Here is a 19,406-nt window from a genome sequence, read left to right as displayed (position 1 = left end):
AGCGAGTTGTTATACACAAACTGAAACACAAGCTTGCTTCTCCATTGCTTGTATGCGCTTGCAGGCATTGTAACATTCAGCTCATGCCTCTGCGTTCTAGTTGCCAATATGCAAAACTTCATTAGAAATATTTTGCCCATGTGCAAAGGAAAGAACTGCTTGAGCAAGAAGGCAATTCACCCATGCAAGGAGTTGTACAACTAGCAGCCCGGCTATTTTTGTATATGGTGTGATGTAGTGGTTAAAGTGTCAGACTAGGACCTGGGAGACCAGGGTTCAAGGCTCCACTCAGCCATGAAGCTCACTGAGTGACCTTGGGTCTGTCATGGCCTCTCAGCCTAACCTACCTCACAGGGTTGTCGTGGGGAATCAGTGAGGATGGGGACAGTGGCGTAGCATGGGGGGTGCAGGGGGGGCCGGCCGCACTGGGCGCAACATCTGGGGGGGGCGTGCTCGCACTCGCAGCTCTCTGCCCCTACCGGGTTAGGGGGCGCAAATTACTTGCCTTGCCCTGGGTGCTGACAACCCACGCTACGCCACTGGATGGGGAGACCCATGTATGCCACCTTCAGATGGTGGGCTATAAAGGGAAAAAATAAAATAAATTCAAAAATATCCCAGTGTGGTTACACTTTAGCTGGGCTCTCAGGAATCAGACTAGCCTCTAGAAAGTATTTTTATTCATTCAAGACTAGCAGAGAATAAAGTTTACATTGGTAACAAGCAATAACCCAGAATAAAACAATGCAATAAATTAGGATTGCCTAATTGGGGGGGGGGGAGAGAGAGTTTTTAGGCTTTTATAAGGATTTTTGAAGCATTTTTTAAAACGCCCTAATTGCCATATGTTTGGGTTTTCCTGGACATTTTGCCAATTCGGCAAAAACCCTGCCGGAAGCCATTTGCAGAGTCCGATTTCTGGACATGTCTGGGGAAACCCGGACATATGGCAGCCCTACAATAAATAAACCTCTCTTATTTGAACATGTGCATTAATTGAACCTGCACACTACAGGGATGCTAGAATTTCTTCAGTATTTTTCACTCTGTGTTTTTTTGCATCAAAATGCTCCCCCCCACCTAAGAGGGGCAGTTATATCCAATGAAGTTGTCAAGTTAGCACAAGGACTTCCACCTATGCGATGGGAATTCATTTCTATCTCCTTGTGCACCTCTGCACCCCCCTCATCGGCTCTAGAGAGTTGGGGAACCCCCAAAAATATTCTTGTGGGTGAGGAGCAGGAAGACAAGAGAACAGGGAGTCCCACTGCACAAGCAGAAGTCATTGAGCTGATGGAACGTCGTTAAGATACAACCCAGAATTTCCTTGACTGGATTTCTACCAAATTCTCTTTTACTGGTGGTATATATTGACTTCAACCCTTTTCTTTTTTTGCTGTTCCCCACCTCTGCTGTTTTTTTTGGGGGGGGGGGGTTGGTGACAAGAAAAGACTGACTGCTATCTAGTTTTCTGCCTCATATCCTCCTCTGCAAATTGGCAACTTTTTTGGGGTGGGGGTTTAATTCAGCAGAAACAAAGGAACAAAATTAAACCTATGTGTGTGCGCGCATGCTACTAGCTCATTTATATTGTGAGGCATTTGGATGTGGGGAGATGAGTGCCTCAAAAGCTCTTAAAATATGCTCTTAAAATATGTTTTGCGCATTATAACCGGGCCTCCCCCCCCCCAGCTCAGCTCCAGCACCTCACAGGTGGGAGCCATTGCCATTCTAAGAGAACACGGGAGGCGTTCATGGTGAGCTCTGGCACCCCAATTTTATCCAAGCGTAGGTTTTAGCTTATTTTTGCTCTCCTCAGCTCCCACACATCTGAAAAGGTGTCTTAGGAGTACATTTCAACACCTATTTAAAACATTTTTCTTTAGGTGAGCCTATCTAGACACGCAGGTGTTATTATCTTTTAGCTTCTTTCACTATTAATTTTAATTGTTTCTATAATATTTCAAACAGCTTTTTACTGATAATTTTAATATTTTTCAGACTGCTTAGAGGTTTTACCAGTCAAGCGGTATATAAATTTTGTTAAGGAAAATAAAATAATTATGGCTCACAGTTGGGAGCGAGGTCTTAGCTTCCCTATGTGGTAATTACAGTGAAACGCAGTAATCCTGTGGTCAGGTGTGCCTTTTAACAATTCTCTAGACACCCAACTTTCACCCTCCTTCCTTCCGTCATTTCTGCCGCAACCCTCCTGCAAAACAGCTACCTGGTATTAAAAGATGATGCAAATAAGAGCTGTGAACATTTTATACTTCTCCGATAATTAGAAGAACTTCGTCACTGTGACCCAGCTAGAGGAGTCAAGATGGAATACTGCAGGGTGAAGAGGTGCCTCCAATTATCAGAGAGGGAATTTACTGAGAAACAAATATCTCTATGTGGGGAAATACAGTGGCTAAAACACTTGCCATGCTGCTTGCTTATTTTTCACAGCCTTTCTGTGAGTTTATAATCAATTTGCATGGTTTGTTTCCTGAAACCGTAGAAGTTCTTCTTTTAAAAATTAATGTAGCTATATTTTCTTGTGGGGCTTCCAGAAACACCATCAAATTCTGACTTTTTTGTGAAAAGCTATAAGAAGGTCATCATCAGCTAGCAAGTCTGGGGCAAGATGTCTTTCAGAAGTAATGACCCAGATCTGTCCTCACGGGCAATTCTCCCTGTTATTAATGAGAGTGGCACTGGAGAGGAAAAATAAAAGTTTCATAGCAAAGAAAGAAGAAAAAGTTATCTGATGGTATATAAAAAGGTGAATCTGTTAAGGGTCACATGCTGGAAGTGGGTGGGGCTAAAATAAGTGTGGGTGGGGCCAGAGCTAAAATAGGTGGAGTCACACCTTTTCTCTTTCTACCACTCCTTTCTCCCCCCCCTTCTGACACTCTCTTCTCTCTGTCTCTCTCCCACTCAATCTAGCAAGCTGCTTGTGGACAGAAAGATTGCTCTTCTTGCCAGAGGTCGGAACTGATCACTCTAAGAAGACTTACGAAATTTCGGTCAAGGGTTGCTGTATGAAATTGCACCAAAAGACCACATGAGAACATGTGTGGCCCATGCCAGGTATAGAATAACATTCACACTTAAGCATCATTTGTAGGAGTCAGAGGTTCAATTCTTCAAAAACAGAGCTTCTAGAATAACCTGGCACTTAAAAAAACCCAACCCAGATGTGTTTCATAAAACGGTAAGGCTGGTTCATATATGCATGCAGATCAGTTGATTTCTTGATCTTGATCTGCAGGTGTAAGCTGCTTCCGTTGAAAAATATTCTACTTGAGTTGATGAAGGGATAAATCTGCAATGTCCCATTCATTCATGCAAGTCATCGTCTGGTCCGGCCGTCAGCCAGTGTAGAGTACACATGTGTAAACTAGCCTCGGGGATTTCAGAGAGCTGCTGCTCCATGCAAAGGGTACCTACAAAGCTATGCAGATCTTCACGGCATCATACAGACACCCATGGGTGCAAAGGGCATCCTTTTCATGTATATATGTAGTAGAATGCCTGGCACATGTACTGGGAAGCTTCACTGAGCACCTACAGGGTTCCCATTCTGTCCAAGAGGAGGAGGAAACTCCTGTGAAGATGGAGCTATGCATATGCAACTGAAGCACTGGAAGTCAACCTTTTGGGGGTGCTGTAGTGGGACTCCTGCACCACTGGGGGTTGGGCCAGATGACCTTTGAGGTCTCTTCCAACTTGTCTATATTGAGGATCAGGGTGCCACTAAATTTTGGCTAAGAATAACTTGACCAAAAATTATATATTTTCACTGGTGTTACTATCAGGAGTTTAGTACATCCAATAAGGACAGTAAGAGTAATGCACTTTGGAGATCAGCGTTCCCATGCATGTAGAACTGAGAACAGGCCTGCAACCCAATTACTCTTGTTATATTTCTTACTGTTTCACGTTGCCTCTCTTTGTCCTTCTTCATTCTGTAACATTTCTTCACTCATTTCTTGTACATGCTTTTGACAATTAGAGAAGAATAAATTTCTTTCCATTGGCCTCCAATGACTTCACTAATATATCTATCTATATTCAAAGCTCTGAATCCTTGGAACTTCCATTTGTGTCCGTATGAAAATAAGTGTGTTAGTTGTAGTGGGAGTTATTTTTGGCTCTACTTTCTGTAGTGGAAGTAACTGTATTCTCTGTGGTGCACTGAGATACCCTGGGAAGGACAAATCCTACACCTTGGCTGCTTACACCATAAACAATTGAAGTGCGTTGCTCCACTTTAAAAAAACAGCCCATACTCCAGTCCCTTCCTCATTTTTAACTGCCCACTGAGTGTGACCGATACAAAAGTGAAAGTGTTAAGAATTTACAGTGGTTTTATTATTATTAAACTGAAATTAAAGTTTGCGTGAATATGGTCTGAAGTTTGGACAAGTATCCCTCAAGATAAGCAATGCTCGAGTGAAGGAAAACCAAAAACCCAGAAATACTTGGTAAACAATCCGACTGCAAGGCCTATGGCTGAAAGCCAGGGAACTGTGTCTTGGTTCTGAATGTAGGACATCCTTCCCAATGAAGGCTGTCTGAGAGGCAGGTAGCCCTGATCTGGGAGATCTAAATTCTCCATCCCTGTCGCTGGTTAATAGGACACCTGTGGTTTTGCTAATGGGCCCTAGCCACCTTGAAGCATGGACCTCTCTGGAGAATGCAGACTGGCAAGTTACCTGGAAGGTGCAGCTGTGCTGGCATGATTAGACTGCTACCTTTCTGCAGTGCTAGTATTGATTTGGAGTGCCAAGGAGTGGGAGTCCTATTTCTGACTTGCTGGATCATCAACCTAGAAGAGTCAATAGCATTAACCAGAAATGGGATGAAGGAAGAGAAAAATCCAGACAAAATGTGGACCTGAGGTCACAGCACCAGCTAAAGGTGGAACGGGCATAAAGGTGAACATAAAGAGCGCAGACGAACAGTCATCTACGTGCAGAGGCCAAATGCTGAGAAATTGGAGGGCCCTGTCCTTACACATTTGCGATCTGTTTCGCAAAGCAACTCTATGCACATACTGTACCAGCAGTGGGCGTTAAAGAAGACACATTTCCCCCAAAATGAACCGGTAAGACGTTATAAATAAAGGCATATAGACCCTATGTAAATACTCTATTGGCAAAAGAACACGCTGGAGCCGCCTCTGTCGACAATGACTCTATTAACAGCCACAGTTGGGTTGCTGTGGAGGAGGGCTGTCCTTTAGTCTTGTGTTCTGTTTACCGGCAGCAATGGCAGGATCTGCCTCCAGACTTTCTGACATTTTGTCGCAGATGATATCCACAAGCCGTTCAAAGGTCTGCTTGACGTTGACGTTGTCCTTGGCACTTGTTTCAAAGAATTCAAAACCTGGTAGAAACAGACAGACTTGCAATCATTCAGAAACAGCACTTGCAACTATTCAACATTATAGTTACCTTCTTCAGGCACTGACTAGATGGTGCTTTGGGGTAGATGCAAAGACAAGCAAAGGAGCAACTAGGACAGGGGTGAGGAACCTTCAGCCCTTCAGATGTTGTTGGACCCCCCCAACTCCCATCATCCTTGGCAAGTGGCCATGCTCTCTGTGGCTGATGGGAGTTGGGAGTCCAAGAACATCTAGATGGGTGAAAGATTGCTGGCCTTGCTTTAGGGGATAGAGTGATAGCTCAGCGATAGAATACATGCTTAGCATACAAAAAGGTGTCTTCGTGTAGGACTGGGAAAGACTCTTGCCTGAAACCCTGGAGAGCCGCAGCCAATCAGTTTCAATGGTACTGAGCTAGGTGGCCCAATGGCCCGACTTGGTATAAGGCAGCTTCTTATCTTCTCATGACTCCAACGCCCATTAGCCCATGATGGGAGCTGTAGTCTAACAAGATTTGGTTAACCACGGATTCTCCATGGCTGCTGTATGAATTTAGGGCTTAAGTTTAAACTGGACTAATCCTAGTGCAAATGCTTCTGCACCACCATTGCACAGGAAAGAGAGAAGAGTGACTGTTCTAGGAGACCACACAAGGGCTCAGCCCTTTGCGCGATGAACCAGATGGCCAAAGGTATTCATCTCCATCTGTTAGGGAAGTTAGCCTGGTTGTGCCTTTTGTTAAAACAGATTACTGCCTAATGGAGGGGTCAGCAAGGTTTACCTTGCCTGGGCCGGTTCACTCCAGTAGAGATCCCTCTGTGGGCTGGATTGCCTGCCTGCTGTTTTCAGCGTCTGCGCAGACGCGATTTCTGGCGCCGTGGAAGTGAGTCCCTGTGCTGCGCCGGTTTAGCGCAGTGCGCGGGGACTCGCTGAGCGGGCGGCTCAATTCAGGGCAGCTTGTGGGCTGGCTAAACGACCCCCGTGGGCCGCTTGTGGCCCATGGGCCTTCGGTTGCTGACCCCTGGTCTAATGGCTCAGGGCCAGACAAATGTCTCTTAATGGGAGCCAACAGCCATGACATGGCAGGCATTTCCCAGAAATTTGAAGCCCACCAGAACTGGGCTGGGAAGGGATAGGTAGCATATCTTTTCCCTTCCTAGCTAAGGGTGATGATGTAGGTGTAATCTTTTTCTAAAGCAAAAACAGGAAGTGCTGTTTGAGAAAGACAGAGAAAGAAACGTAGAGGAGGGAGTTCTGGAAAGCTAAAAGTGTGGACTTATGTAACAATATAGTATTATTTTGGACGTATAGATTGTGTATTGCTTGTATGCAATAAGAAAGTTTAATTTAACAAAAACAAAACAAGGAAGCTGGAGGCAAGGTGCTGTGTTTTTGCATTGTAGCCAAGAGGGACGATGTCTGCTTATTAAGAACAGAAGACTTGCAAATGCTAACTCAGACCACAGAGCTCATCTGGTCCTCATTCTGTTTCTAATAGTGGCCAGCAGAGGACAGGTATACAGAAGTCCCTTTAGATGTTGCTGGACTGCTGCTCCCATCATCCTTGACCACTGGGCCATGGTGGTCAGGGATGAAAGTTGGACTCCAACATCATCTGGAGGGTACCAGTGCCCCATCCTAGTGCTAAGGACATCTGACAAGACAAGTTGGGCCATTGGCTGATCCAGCAGGCACTTGTTATGTTCTTATGACACTATTAGAGAACTGTTAGAGAACAGAGAACTGATATTCCTTCCCAAGGAGACTCAAAAGCTGAATATGATGAAAACAGCACTCCACTGTTGTTTGTGACATTTTAGTCTTCCTAAGAAAGGTGTTGCCTTCATAAGCTTTTTGGGATGTTATTGCATAGTGGAAACAGAAATATTTCAATAAACATCATCATAACAAAATCATCAGACTTCTGACCTATTTTCTTTCCAGCCATATTAACTGGATATCTTGAAGGCTAGACAGGAAGCCTGGATAAGTCTATATGCATCAATTTCCCCCCAGATAGCCACTTAATGGAAATGTGTCTAAACTACTAGAAACAGAACCCTTTGGGGGCTGTGATTATACTGGCTATTAACACAGGTGTTTGGGAGTGCTTGCTCCACTGGGAAAGGGGCTCAAACATTTAATGTAAAAAATAATAATTGCAGTATGGATTTTCCAAGCTTTGAAGATTATTATATGAGGTTGTGTTTGACACAGAGTAAACAGCTACTGTCTGTGAAGCTACACCAGCCAAAATTTGCAACTGATTCGATTTGGGCATAAGAAGTAACTGTGCGGATAATGGTGAGCATGTTTCTATGTAAACTCAGGGCATTTTTACACCTGTGGCTTCAACTGCCTTTTTGTATATTCTATAATGCAAACGTACAACATATTTTATTGGCTTAAATTAATCTTCTATTTTAAAATGGATCCCTTCCATGTTTTGTCCTGCATTCCCAGTTTTGCACAAAGCTGATGAGAAAGAGAGAGAGGCTAAAAGGCACTGATGTCACATGTGAAAATGGTCTTTGTGGGTTATGATCCACTCCAGTTGACTTACAAAGGCCCTAAGTGTAAATTATAAAACACACAACAACCTGGACATTTTTAATAGGCAGGGAGGAAGGTTCCAAGCACATCTGTGCCTATTCAGTTCTCAAAAAATTAAAACTGCATGCAGACAATCCAAGTGTGCTTGCATATAAGTTTTCAAACACAAATTTGTTGCATTGGCACATTTACTATTTTAAAAAAAAACTTCATAGGGGCATGCAAAAAAAGAAAAGAAGGAAAAATGCAGTGTGAATCCCAAGATGCAAGAGGTTTTCTTTAAGCTGCAGGCTTTTTGATGAATGGAACAGGCTCTCCCTGCCCCATTCTATAACGACCATTTGGCTAGAGCTAGATTCGCAACAGGGACACCTCTTAATATGCTGTTGAAGCACTGCTGATAGCTCTGATAAAAAAGAAAGAGCCACTTATAGAAAGCAGAACCTGCAAATGCTCTGAACAGATTTCCAACCCAACTTCTTTAATGAGTTATTTCACAGAGCTGTCTTTCCCAGCTACGTGGCGTTTTTTTCCAGGTTGCCCAAGAGATTTTGCCGTCTCGTTTTCTAATCCTCTGCTCATGCTTGTTTCCTTGGTTTACTGGAGAAGAAAAGGGCTTTGCATCCATGCCCACTCCCCTAGTCCTGCTCACAAAAATAGCAAAGACTCAGGAAACAGTCACTTCTGATGTTCTTTTAGGGCTTAACAAGATGCTATGCGCATACGTGTGTGTATTAAAACGCTGAGAGCTGCTTTTAATAGGGAAACACAGATTCAGGAAAAGGGCAGTTTTCAAGGGTGCTTAACCATTTCTTCACCTGCTCTTTCTATCTCCTCTTTAGGTCCATGATGGAGGAGGAGGAGGGGAGGGAAATGGATGATCCCAAGGCTTGTCATTTAACATTATGTCTCAAGCCAGTCAATGTGCAATTAAGCTCTTAGAGGAGAAGTGGGGGAAGAGATGCAGAGCACAGAATCATAAAACTCCCCAATCAAACTAAGATTAGTGGGTGTGAAGGAGTTGAGGCAGCAGCTGGCGATATGAAAAGTAGGTAGAAACCCTAGTTAGCCTTTTTCTCCAGTTATGTTTTATTTCCTGTGTTTATCAGAAGCTATATTCCCACTGTAGGTTCGTTAAGAAATAAAGGTGGAATCTCCCTGCCTGCTACTAGGAATCGGGGGAAGAAATTCAGTTTGGTTTGCATTTTTATGTGACTCTACCTAATTTGCACTTCCTGAAACAATATGCGAATCCAAATAAAATTAATAAAATTAAAAAAATTAAAAAACCACAATCCTCCAAATTTTGCGATGCAATTCTCCAACCAAAACATGTGTTCAAAAATGTGTACATTAGGCAAAAGTGTGCATAAAAATACATATTTTCCTGAAAATAACAGCCCCCAAAATACATTATATTAGGGGGAATTGCATTCAAACATGACTATATTAGGAGAACTGTGTGCCAGGATGCCGATGAATTTCTGAGAGAATTGGGCAAATTCATGGAGGATAAGACTATCATTGGCTACTAAGCCACATTAGCTATGTTCTGTCTCCATGGTTGGAGGCAGTTAATGCCTCCAGTCTCTGGGAACTGCTGGAGGGGAGAGTGCTCTTGCGTTTGGGTCCTGTTTGCATCTGGTTGGTCTCTGTACAAAGAGGATGCTGGACGACATGGGCAGTCAGTCTGGTCCAGCAGGCTCTTCTCGTGTTCTTATGAGACAACTTTAAAAAACAAAAGCAACAGCTTTGCAAACAGATGCGGAATTGTTGCAAACTGAATTTAAAATGGGGAAAGAAATTCGAAACTGAGAAAAAGCAAAACTGACAGATTCGCTCATCCCTACTGGCCACTAACTGCATTTGCTGGAGGAACCACTTGAGAAAGGAGAATCTGCCTTGCCAGTTGAGCACGTTTCTCATTTCACACTATGCATTGGTACCTCGGGTTAAGAACTTAATTCGTTCTGGAGGTCTGTTCTTAACCTGAAACTGTTCTTAACCTGAAGCACCACTTTAGTTAATGGGGCCTCCTGCTGCCGCTGCGCCGCTGCTGCACGATTTCTGTTCTCATCCTGAAGCAAAGTTCTTAACCCAAGGTACTATTTCTGGGTTAGCGGAGTCTGAATGTAACCTGAAGCGTATGTAACCCGAGGTACCACTGTACTCCCTTTTGCACTGAGCAACTGGGAAAGTGACGGGCAGTCAATATGCGCAAGCCCCTGTCAGAAGTTCCTGTGGCATGCAAACAGATGGAATGGACCACAACAAACAACAAAGGCCCCTTCTGCACTCTACATTTAAAAAGGGCCATGCCACTTTAAACCATCATAGCTTCCTCCAAGGAATTCTGGGAAGTGCACTTTGTTAAGGGTGCTGAGAGTTGTTAGGAAACTCCTGCTCCCCTCAAAGAGCTGCAATTCCCAGAGTAGCTTAATAATCAGTCCCTCTCTGCAGCTCTGTGAGAAGAATGGTGGTCTCTCAAGAACTCTCAGAATCCTTAACAAACCACAGCTCCCTGGATTCTTTAGGGGAAGCCATGACGATTTCAAGTGGTCAGACAACTGCTTTAAATGTGTGGTTGCAGATGGAGCCCAGGTTCTTTTTTTAATAGATAAATTCTCTTCTTACCAAGTTGTTCTGCTAAATGTTTCCCTCTGTCGGTGGAGATTACCCGTTCTTCTTCCATGTCGCATTTATTACCGACCAAAATAACCTGGGCATTATCCCAGGAATAAGTTTTTATTTGGGTTGACCTTAGGAGAGAGAGAGAGAGAGAGAGAGAGAAAGAGAGAGAGAGAGATCAGTCAAAAGAACAAGGTAATTAGACTGGCACTACCTGTAGGCAGGATGAGCTGGCTTGCCTCAAGAGAGCAGGTTTTTGCATATAATTAAACAGCAGTGTTGGGTTGGGTGTTTGTTCTTTTAATTCAGTCAAGGGATTTGTATTACAGCAACCAATTTATACAGTAATGTGGATCATGAAGTAATATTTTTGGCTTTGCATTGCTATTTGTGCATTCAACCGGATATCAGATTGCACTCCCCATTTTTCTTCTTTACAAAAGCAGCCGCTAAAATGTCTGCTTCATGCAGCATGGTCGCATGACTAAAGGCTTATCCACACGTACCTTTCCTCTGCTCTTTCCAGACATGCTTCACGATTTAAAGCTTCAAGTCTGTTGCTCCGGAGCTTTCTCCATGAAAACCTGCTCTTTAGAGCTCAATCAGAGCAAACACTAATCCACGGGAAACCCGAATTGACATTTGCTCCGATTCAGCTTTAAAGAGCAGGGAAAGCTCAGGGCAAAATAAGAGTACTCGGACATGGAGCATTAAAGTGCAGGCCTCTGCCTTGAAAAAGCAGAGCAAAAGGTAAGTGTGGCTAAGCTCTAAGATAAGACACAGAGACTGGAATTTCATTAATATTAAAGGGAAGGGAAGAAAGCGCCAGTGCTTTTGAAGTCCAGGGTCACAGAGATGTGGTTTTTTTGTGGGGGGGGGGGCGAACAGAGGGAAGCATGCTGAGTTCTTTAGGGATGTGCAGTTTATCAGAATATGATAAACGGCTTTCATAAAAGATGCACCAGTTACCATGGCAACCTTGCAAATGGCAGTAACTCAGACTTCTTACCGTGCCAGCCCATTAGCGACTCAAAAAGATTTCATTTTTTGATCAGCTGTTAGTCAGGGCCCATTGACATAACTATATTTCATTAACAAATGGAAGCTGTTTTAAAACCTGTAAAACAGCTAGAGGAAGAATTATGATTTTTCTACCTTATAGCCATACACATAGGGAAATGGTTACCTTGCAATAAGAAAAATGCTTCTGTTATCAGTTCTTTGTGTCTCACATATAGCCTTAGGGAAATGCATGCATTCTAATTCCCCTTCCCAACTTTTTAAAAATTACAATTTTATTAAAGTTATATTACTACAATGTGTAGCCAAAATCATTATACATCAAATATCCTTGCTTCTCATCCCCAACTTTTAAGAAGGGATCGTTGAGAAATTAAATCTTTGCAAATTCCAGTAAGAATGACCTGATCTGTATCTTCGGGACTAATGTGTGGATTGAAATGTAAGATGCAACCCTATACACACTCATCAGGGAATAAACCTTAAAGGATGCAATGGGACTTTCTTCCAAATAAACATGTCTAGAACTGCTCTGTTAGTTACCCAATGGCTTTTGCTCTTCCTGAATGTTCTGACACAGTTCTTGGCAAAAAAATAAAATGAAAATTTAAAAATGACCAAAATACATTTTATCACACATATTTTGAAGAGAAATAACGTTTGTATTTCAATAAGATTTGTGGTGCGGATTGCGGTATTTGCAGATTAATGCAGAAAACAGGGCAGAAAAAGTGACATGGCGCAATGGGTCGGCGCACCAATCTCTTCTCAGTTGTAAACTTCCTTGTGATCCTTGGAAGGATCAGTATAGAAAACAAATAACAAACATCTCCAGAAATGATATACAATGATATAGCTTTTATAAAAAACAACAACCCCAGAAGCTTTTCTTTCGGGAATTATAGAGACAGAACTACCTAAATGACCGCTTCCCACATCAAATGGGGAGGCGCCTTTTGCGTGGTTGAGTGCAGCCCCCCGGATCCCAGTGCAACTCCTGGAAGTTCAGGCTGGCTTCATCCTCTCCAGGCTGGATACCTGGAGGTCTCCGCCTACCTCAGCCAATCACCCAATCCCTCCTGGGGAGGCGTTCTCAGGGGATCGGCCAGGTAAGGGGAGGGACCATTCCTGCCCACACAACAGAAGGTGAATCTTACCTGCAAAGCGTCAGTTGGCTCCAGAGCTTCTCCCACCTTGCCCTCCCTCAGTTAAGTCTTCTTTTGCAAGTTACAGGTACGTAGGCGCTGCTACGTCAGGATCGCTGTTGAAGGGCCGGAAAGGAATTTTCCTGCATTGGCAGGTTTTGCCTTTCCCGTAGCAAAACGTCACAACTTTGGCGGTTTCAGGCCTTAGGCAGAATCCTTTAGTCTATCTTCCTAAATGGGGGGGTGTGTGAAGTGGTGACCCCTCCTTGCGGCGGTGATCCCAGGGTTCCCTGTTAAAGGGGTTTTGAGGGGGGAGGCATTGACCATACGCCGAGAGGTTGTCATTGCTCTCCCCTGCGATGGCGGCGAAATGGGGGGCGGGCTTTCTGCTTGAACATATGTTCTCCAGAGCCAGCCCAATCCCCACACATTCTGGATAACCCTGATGTCTCCCAGATCCCCAGCTGGGGACTGGGAAGGATAAATGCCCAGTGCCTGAGCGAAGGTCTTCCTACATCTGAAACTTAATAAAGTTGTGGCCAATTTTAATCCCATAACACGCTGTCATGAGTCATTATTCTGCTCGGAGGTTGCCTGGGGTTGGGGGGACTCCGCCTGTCCACGCAATTGTATAGAAATTTATTTATGTATGCTACTACAGCAGCAAGAATGCTACCTGCCCCAAAGTGGAAAGAAGCAGAAGTCCCAGCAAAGGAAGAATGGATACAAAAACTTATGGAATATGAAGAAATGGTGGAACTTACCGGAAGAAAAAGAAATCAAGATAACAAACTTTTTATAAAAGAATGGAAATGGTTTCTTGAATATTTACAGATAAATTGCAAGCAGATAAAAACATTAGCAGGATTATTGTAATAACCTGCAGTTTCATAAGAGTATATATTCAAAGTAGATAATTAAATGAGCAAATTAAATGAATGTGGATATGCAGAAGATATTTAAAAAGATAAATTTAAGGAACCACAGAAAGAGGGGGAAGGAAGTCAAATTTTTGAAATGTTAAATTGATTGTAAGACTAATGAAATGTATAAACTTGAAAAGTATAAATAAAATAAAAGAAAACTTAAAAAGAAAACATCTCCGGAAGACACCGGGAAGTCAAAAGCAAGGATGCCTGCCCAATCTCAGCTGGAAAAGTGTTCCACAGCATGGGACTAGCGACAACCAAATGCCTGACTTCTAGGGCATTGTGGCCTCTGAAACATGTGGAACAACTAACAGTGTTCCTCCAGATGATCACTGCAAGATGTTGCTCGATGACAGTTGAGGGATCAAGAAAGCTTCCCTTCTCTCCCTCTCCTGTAGCGAGACGTAATGGCTACTGTCAGGTGTAGGAGAGAAACCTGAAGGGAGTTGGCTTCTCAGTACAACTGTGGGTGACTTTGCCTGCTTCTCCCCCTTGAGACTTCAGCAATTTCTCTGTAATAGCCAGCTTTCACACAGTTTTTTTTCTTCTCATCTTAAAACCATGGGGTGAGGGACACAAATGAATAGGGCTTAACACTGAGAGAAAAGCTTGCAGATCAACTTTTCCCATGTAAATCGGAGGAAGAGCATTTGAACGGATGTTTCCCCAATGACAAATATGTGTTTCACTTACTCGATAAATCTGAGTTAGCTTGTAATATATAGCATAGGAAAGCTTACTTCCCTGTGGGTTGATGACGTCTTTAGGCAAGTCTCTGAGATGCTCAAATTCCTTATGTGACAACTGTCGTCAGTGAGGATGAGTTGGGAATTCTCAAATATCCTCCCATCTTTGCAGGAGGCATTGGTGTTTCGATGCAGGTGCCATTGATCAAATCACCCTAATTCTTTCCCAAGAAATGTTTGTTTGTTTCAAATTCCATTGCCCTCCCTACCTTCTCTCTGCCAGCGAGAAAGAGAGACTCTTAAGCAAAGTATTAAAGCATTTTATCCTGGAAAGGGCATCTCTGGCTTCCGCACAGTTGAACCACAAAGACTTAAACAGGAGGCTGTGGCTGTCTGAATATTATATTGCTGCAGATATAGCCAGTACTAACTGGAGTGCAGAATGCAGGAGCTGAACAATATTACTGCAGTAGTTGGTGCAGAGAAGGTGTTCCACAGCCCTCCAAGATGGCTGCTGAGAAGGGAAATGGAAGCCTGCATTGTTCTGTGCTTCCACCTTCTGCAAGATTTACAGGGCAGGATTCTATTGACCGAGGGCAGGTCAAGCAGAGTGCTGTCATCAATCTGCTGAGAACAACAGCTCTGCCTTTTCACAGCTTTCGTCTCTTTAAGGTTGATCCCTCTTCCAGGAAAAAAAGAAAACTCAGGCACCAATTCTTAGTTACAGTGTCTTTCTGCATGACCACCTGGAATGGTCTAAAAAGTGTATATCGGAACATAATCAGACCACCAACAGGGTGCAAGCGAAGCCCTTTACCCTTCTCGGCTTGCTATGGGAAGAAAGAAGTTGTTTCTAGACAGACTCATAATTCAGCTGTTGATCTGCCAAAGATCACACTAGACCAGTGTTTCCCAAACTTGGGTCCAGCTGTTTCCGGCCTACAACTCCCATCATTCCTAGTTAGCAGGACCAGTGGTCAGGGATAATGGTAATTGTAGTTTGGAAACAGCTGGAGACCCAAGTTTGGGAAACACTAGACTAGACCAAAGGGGATTGCGTTGTCAAAAAACCCCAGATACCATTATAAAACTTTAAACATTTAATTTTTATTTTTACAATTAGTAGCCTGAATGATGATCTGTATCTTTATTTTTTAAGATGGTGCTCTGTGTTTTCACATTGTACGCTGCCCTGATTTTCTATGATATGATGGTATAGAAATACTTTCGTAAGTAAGTAAGTAAGTAAATAAATAAGGGAAGCAGGGCCACTTCATTGGCTTTTCCTCTCCCTTACCAGTCAGCAGCCATTCCATCAGAGTGCAGCAGAGGGAGAGAAGGGAATCAAGGCTGCTCTATCAACTGAGACGCCAGCAATTTTCTCCTCCTCCTCTCCTTAAACTGTTTCTATTCCATGTGGTCATGCAGAAGGAATATGTACTATGTAACTAAGTGCCTGAGTTTTCTTTTTTCTGCCTTCACTCCCATTCTTCCCACCTTTCTCATGCCACCTTTTCTAGATTACAAACCTGAGGGCAAAGACTGTCTTACTATTGAAGAAAAGGTAAAGGACCCCTGGAAGGTTAAGTCCAGTCAAAGGCAACTATGGGGTTGTGGTGCTCATCTCACTTTCAGGCCAAGGGAGCTGGCGTTTGTCCACAGACAGCTTTCCGGATCATGTAGCCAGCATGACTAAACCGCTTATGGCACAATGGGACAACGTGATGGAAACAAGAGCACACGGAAATGCTGTTTACCTTCCCGCCGCAGCGATACCAATTTATCTACTTGCACTGGCGTGCTTTCGAACTGCTAGGTTGGCAGAAGTTGGGACAGAGCAACAGGAGCTCACTCCGTCTTGGGGATTCGAACCACTGACCTTCCAATCGACAAGCCCAAGAGGCTCAGTGGTTTAGACTACAGTGCCACCCATGTCTCTTGTCACCCTGTAAAACACGTTTGGCTGGAGTGTGAGGTAAAAATGCTTCAACTAAAGAAAAAACCAACAAGGTTCGGATTTCCCATCCCCACCCCACCCCCAGTAGGAAAATGTTAAAAGATAAGTGGCGGTTCCAAATGAAAAACATAGGGAACTGCCTTCTTTCAAATAATAGCCCATTGGCCCATCAAGCTCAGTGCTGTCTACACGATTGGCAGCAGCTTTCTGTGGTTTCAGGCTAGGGACGTTACCAGCCCTACCCGGAGATGACAGGGCTTGAACCTGGGACCTTCTGCCCCCAAAACAGTTGCTCTACCACGGAGGTTGTGGCCCTTACCCAAAGAAATGCAGCTGGCTTTCCCAGGATGTAGCCAAGAAGAATGGTGCAAGAGTTACATGAAAAATGGTGACCAAAACACTTTATTTAGAACAAACACAAACACACATTAGTCATGACAAAAGCCCACCGAACATCTACAGTCCTCAGCTGCTTCAGGGCCTAGTCCCCTGAGCTTTGTGTAAAACCAGGACTGGAACAGCTGCAGACTGTGGTGCACTGGAACCCATCAAACCCAAACCGGATCTCCTTAACATTAAAATTGGCGGTTTGCCAAGTAGAGAAGCCTAGAAAGTTCCATCTGAATCTATGAACGTCATCCTAAAATGGGGAGAGTATTCCCAGAAGTGAAGCTTTTGATTGCTGGAAGCTGTATTCATATGAGCTCACAAAACCCATTACTACAATGAGTTCTAAAATTACAATTACTCAACCACTATGAGTTCTAAAATTACAATTTTAAAAAGTGCATCAAAATCTCAGGATTCAACTAGTTGCAAACGTCCTCCAAGATAACGGCAAAAATAAACCCAACGCTAACCTCACAATATCTTTCTGTTCTCTCTGTATCAACAATGTCTGTGTACACACCATGCATTTAAAGCACATTGCTTCCTCCAAAGGGGGTGGGTGGCTTATTGGGTTTTTATTTTGATTATGCATTTTCTGGTTTTATATTTTGATTTTATTCTGTGAACCGCCCTGAGACCTGTGGGTATAGGGCGGTATATAAATTCTATAACTAAAATAAATCCAGGGAGTTTACTCACACAGAGCGAATATTCCCAGCACCCTTTACATACTACAGTTACTGGGATTATTGGGCGGGTGAAGCTTGTGCTTTAAATGTATGGTGTGTACACACCTGATACCTCTATATCCTATTTCTCCCTGCCTTCCTTGTGACTCCAAAGTGCAAATGCTCTGCACTAAGAGGAGAACATCTAAAATCAAAATCAATCTCCATTGCTGTTGTGGTAAACTTCAGCCCATGTCTTTCCCTTTTCTCTTTTCCTTTGGAAACTGCCAATTTCTGTCTGTCTGTGCTCCCCCCCCCCCAGCATGATGTTCCAAGGAAATTAAATCAAGGCTGCTCCTGTTTCAGATTAGTCATGTTTATACTAAGTCAGATACAGAACTCTTGCCAGATGAACACACTCTCCCATTAACAGATCTGTTGAGAGTCTGAGAGTACATTTTATGGAGAACAGATCTGCGTGCGCGTGTGAGTTTGTGTATAGATATATCCATAGGCCAGTATATTCTAAAGGGATGCATTTAAGCATCTGGATTTTGCTGTTTAAGAGATGAACGTCTTGCAAATCACATGCACTCTAGCTAAAGTCCCCCTACAGACCATGTTCTTGTGGGTGGGGGCAGGTTCATGCATCCTCTTTTCCTCCACACATTTCTGGGAACACGCTGTACTCTCGGTGTGCTAGATCAAGGCAGGAGCAGGCAATTAACTAGAGTGCCGTTTCCTGCCATTGCTGCTAACTCCTAATGATTCACCCCATTCCATTCTAAAATGCCATCCTTTAAGTGGGACTTCTAGCCACTTCCCAGTCCCATGAATCATGCAAGACATGTCAAGTTGTTTCTCATGTGAACTGTGGAGTGAGGATGGACGCTGTAGAAACAGCTACAAATTTGCAGGTAATAAGCCATCTGATCACTCTTTCCTTAGATAAAGGCAGGTGTGGGGAAGAAGAACAACAGGACATGAAAAAAGAGGCAGCTGCTAGCAAGGACAGAATACAAGTTGTTTTTCCCCCCTGGAAAACCCAAGTGCATCCATTTTTTTGGTTAAAAGGGGAGGGCTTTTTTTTTATTTGTGACAATCAACATTTTTCACTGCAAAGGCAATGTCAAGCTCTACAAACAACCCTGCCGCACACAATTGCCTCCTTAAGCAGGTATAAACCTTGAAATGCAGCAAGCAAGTGGCCACCCCAATTTTGGATTATGCTCCTAGATAGAAAAAAGATGGTTTTAACTGTTACAGCAACCAGTTAGCATGCATACAGTGGTACCTCGGGTTAAGAACTTAATTCGTACTGGAGGTCCGTTCTTAACCTGAAAATGTTCTTAACCTGAAGCACCACTTGAGCTAATGGAGCCTCCCACTGCCGCCGCGCCACCGGAGCACGATTTCTGTTCTCATCCTGAAGCAAAGTTCTTAACCCGAGGTACTATTTCCGGGTTAGCGGAGTCTGTAACCTGAAGCGTCTGTAACCCGAGGTACCACTGTACTTGTTCTGGAAATAGATAAATTAGAAACCCTCTTTGAGTGTTTTTTGTCTGGCGGCAATGTGGCCTTGACCTCCAATAACGCCTTTTGCTTCCCTAGAAGGAGGGTGGAGGGGTGTGTCTGTATGGAGAAAGGTCACATGGTTGGAATGTAACCTACTGTACGTGGGTACAATTCACATCCATTGCTCTGGCCACTTTTGCACCCGTCCCTACCCACAACTGGCCCACAATTTGGACCCTGGAAGGATGCACATGAGAGAATGCAGCCACTGGGCTACAAAACATTCCCCACACCTGGGTGGAAAGAATAATTGTGGAGTGGGGGGGGGGAATGCAAATGACTGTGTGTCACGACTGCTTTGAATCTGAAAAATCTGGGATGAAATGGAGGGAAGAATTTCCTCATCATGGGACGGCAGTCAGCTAGCTGACTAAGCTCCCATTTCCTGGTTTCAAGAACACATTATAATGAGAACGTGAACCTAGCTGCTAACCTCTCATTTCACAGAGATTTTAATTTAGTGCCTCGAAAAGCAGTT

At 43.6% G+C, this 19,406-nt stretch overlaps 1 protein-coding gene across 4 annotated transcripts in view; it reads right to left on the bottom strand.

Moving 5' to 3' along the window:
* Nucleotides 1-1,433: 1,433 nt before the first annotated feature.
* Nucleotides 1,434-19,406, bottom strand: part of RAB3C (RAB3C, member RAS oncogene family) — a 107,322-nt gene continuing 89,349 nt past the window's right edge. For all 4 annotated transcript variants that reach the window (XM_083576284.1, XM_083576283.1, XM_083576282.1 and 1 more), the window contains exons 4-5: nucleotides 10,565-10,689; nucleotides 1,434-5,379 (exon numbers count right to left, since the gene is read on the bottom strand). In XM_083576284.1, the coding sequence (XP_083432410.1) occupies nucleotides 5,192-5,379; nucleotides 10,565-10,689 (313 nt within the window). In that variant the 3' untranslated portion in view covers nucleotides 1,434-5,191. The remainder of the gene's footprint in view (nucleotides 5,380-10,564; nucleotides 10,690-19,406) is intronic.

This window comes from Podarcis filfolensis (assembly GCF_964270895.1).
Source record: "Podarcis filfolensis genome assembly, chromosome: 11".
NCBI lineage: Eukaryota > Metazoa > Chordata > Lepidosauria > Squamata > Lacertidae > Podarcis > Podarcis filfolensis.
Note: the sequence above shows the minus strand (reverse complement) of the source record. Positions and strands in the feature narration are given on the sequence as shown.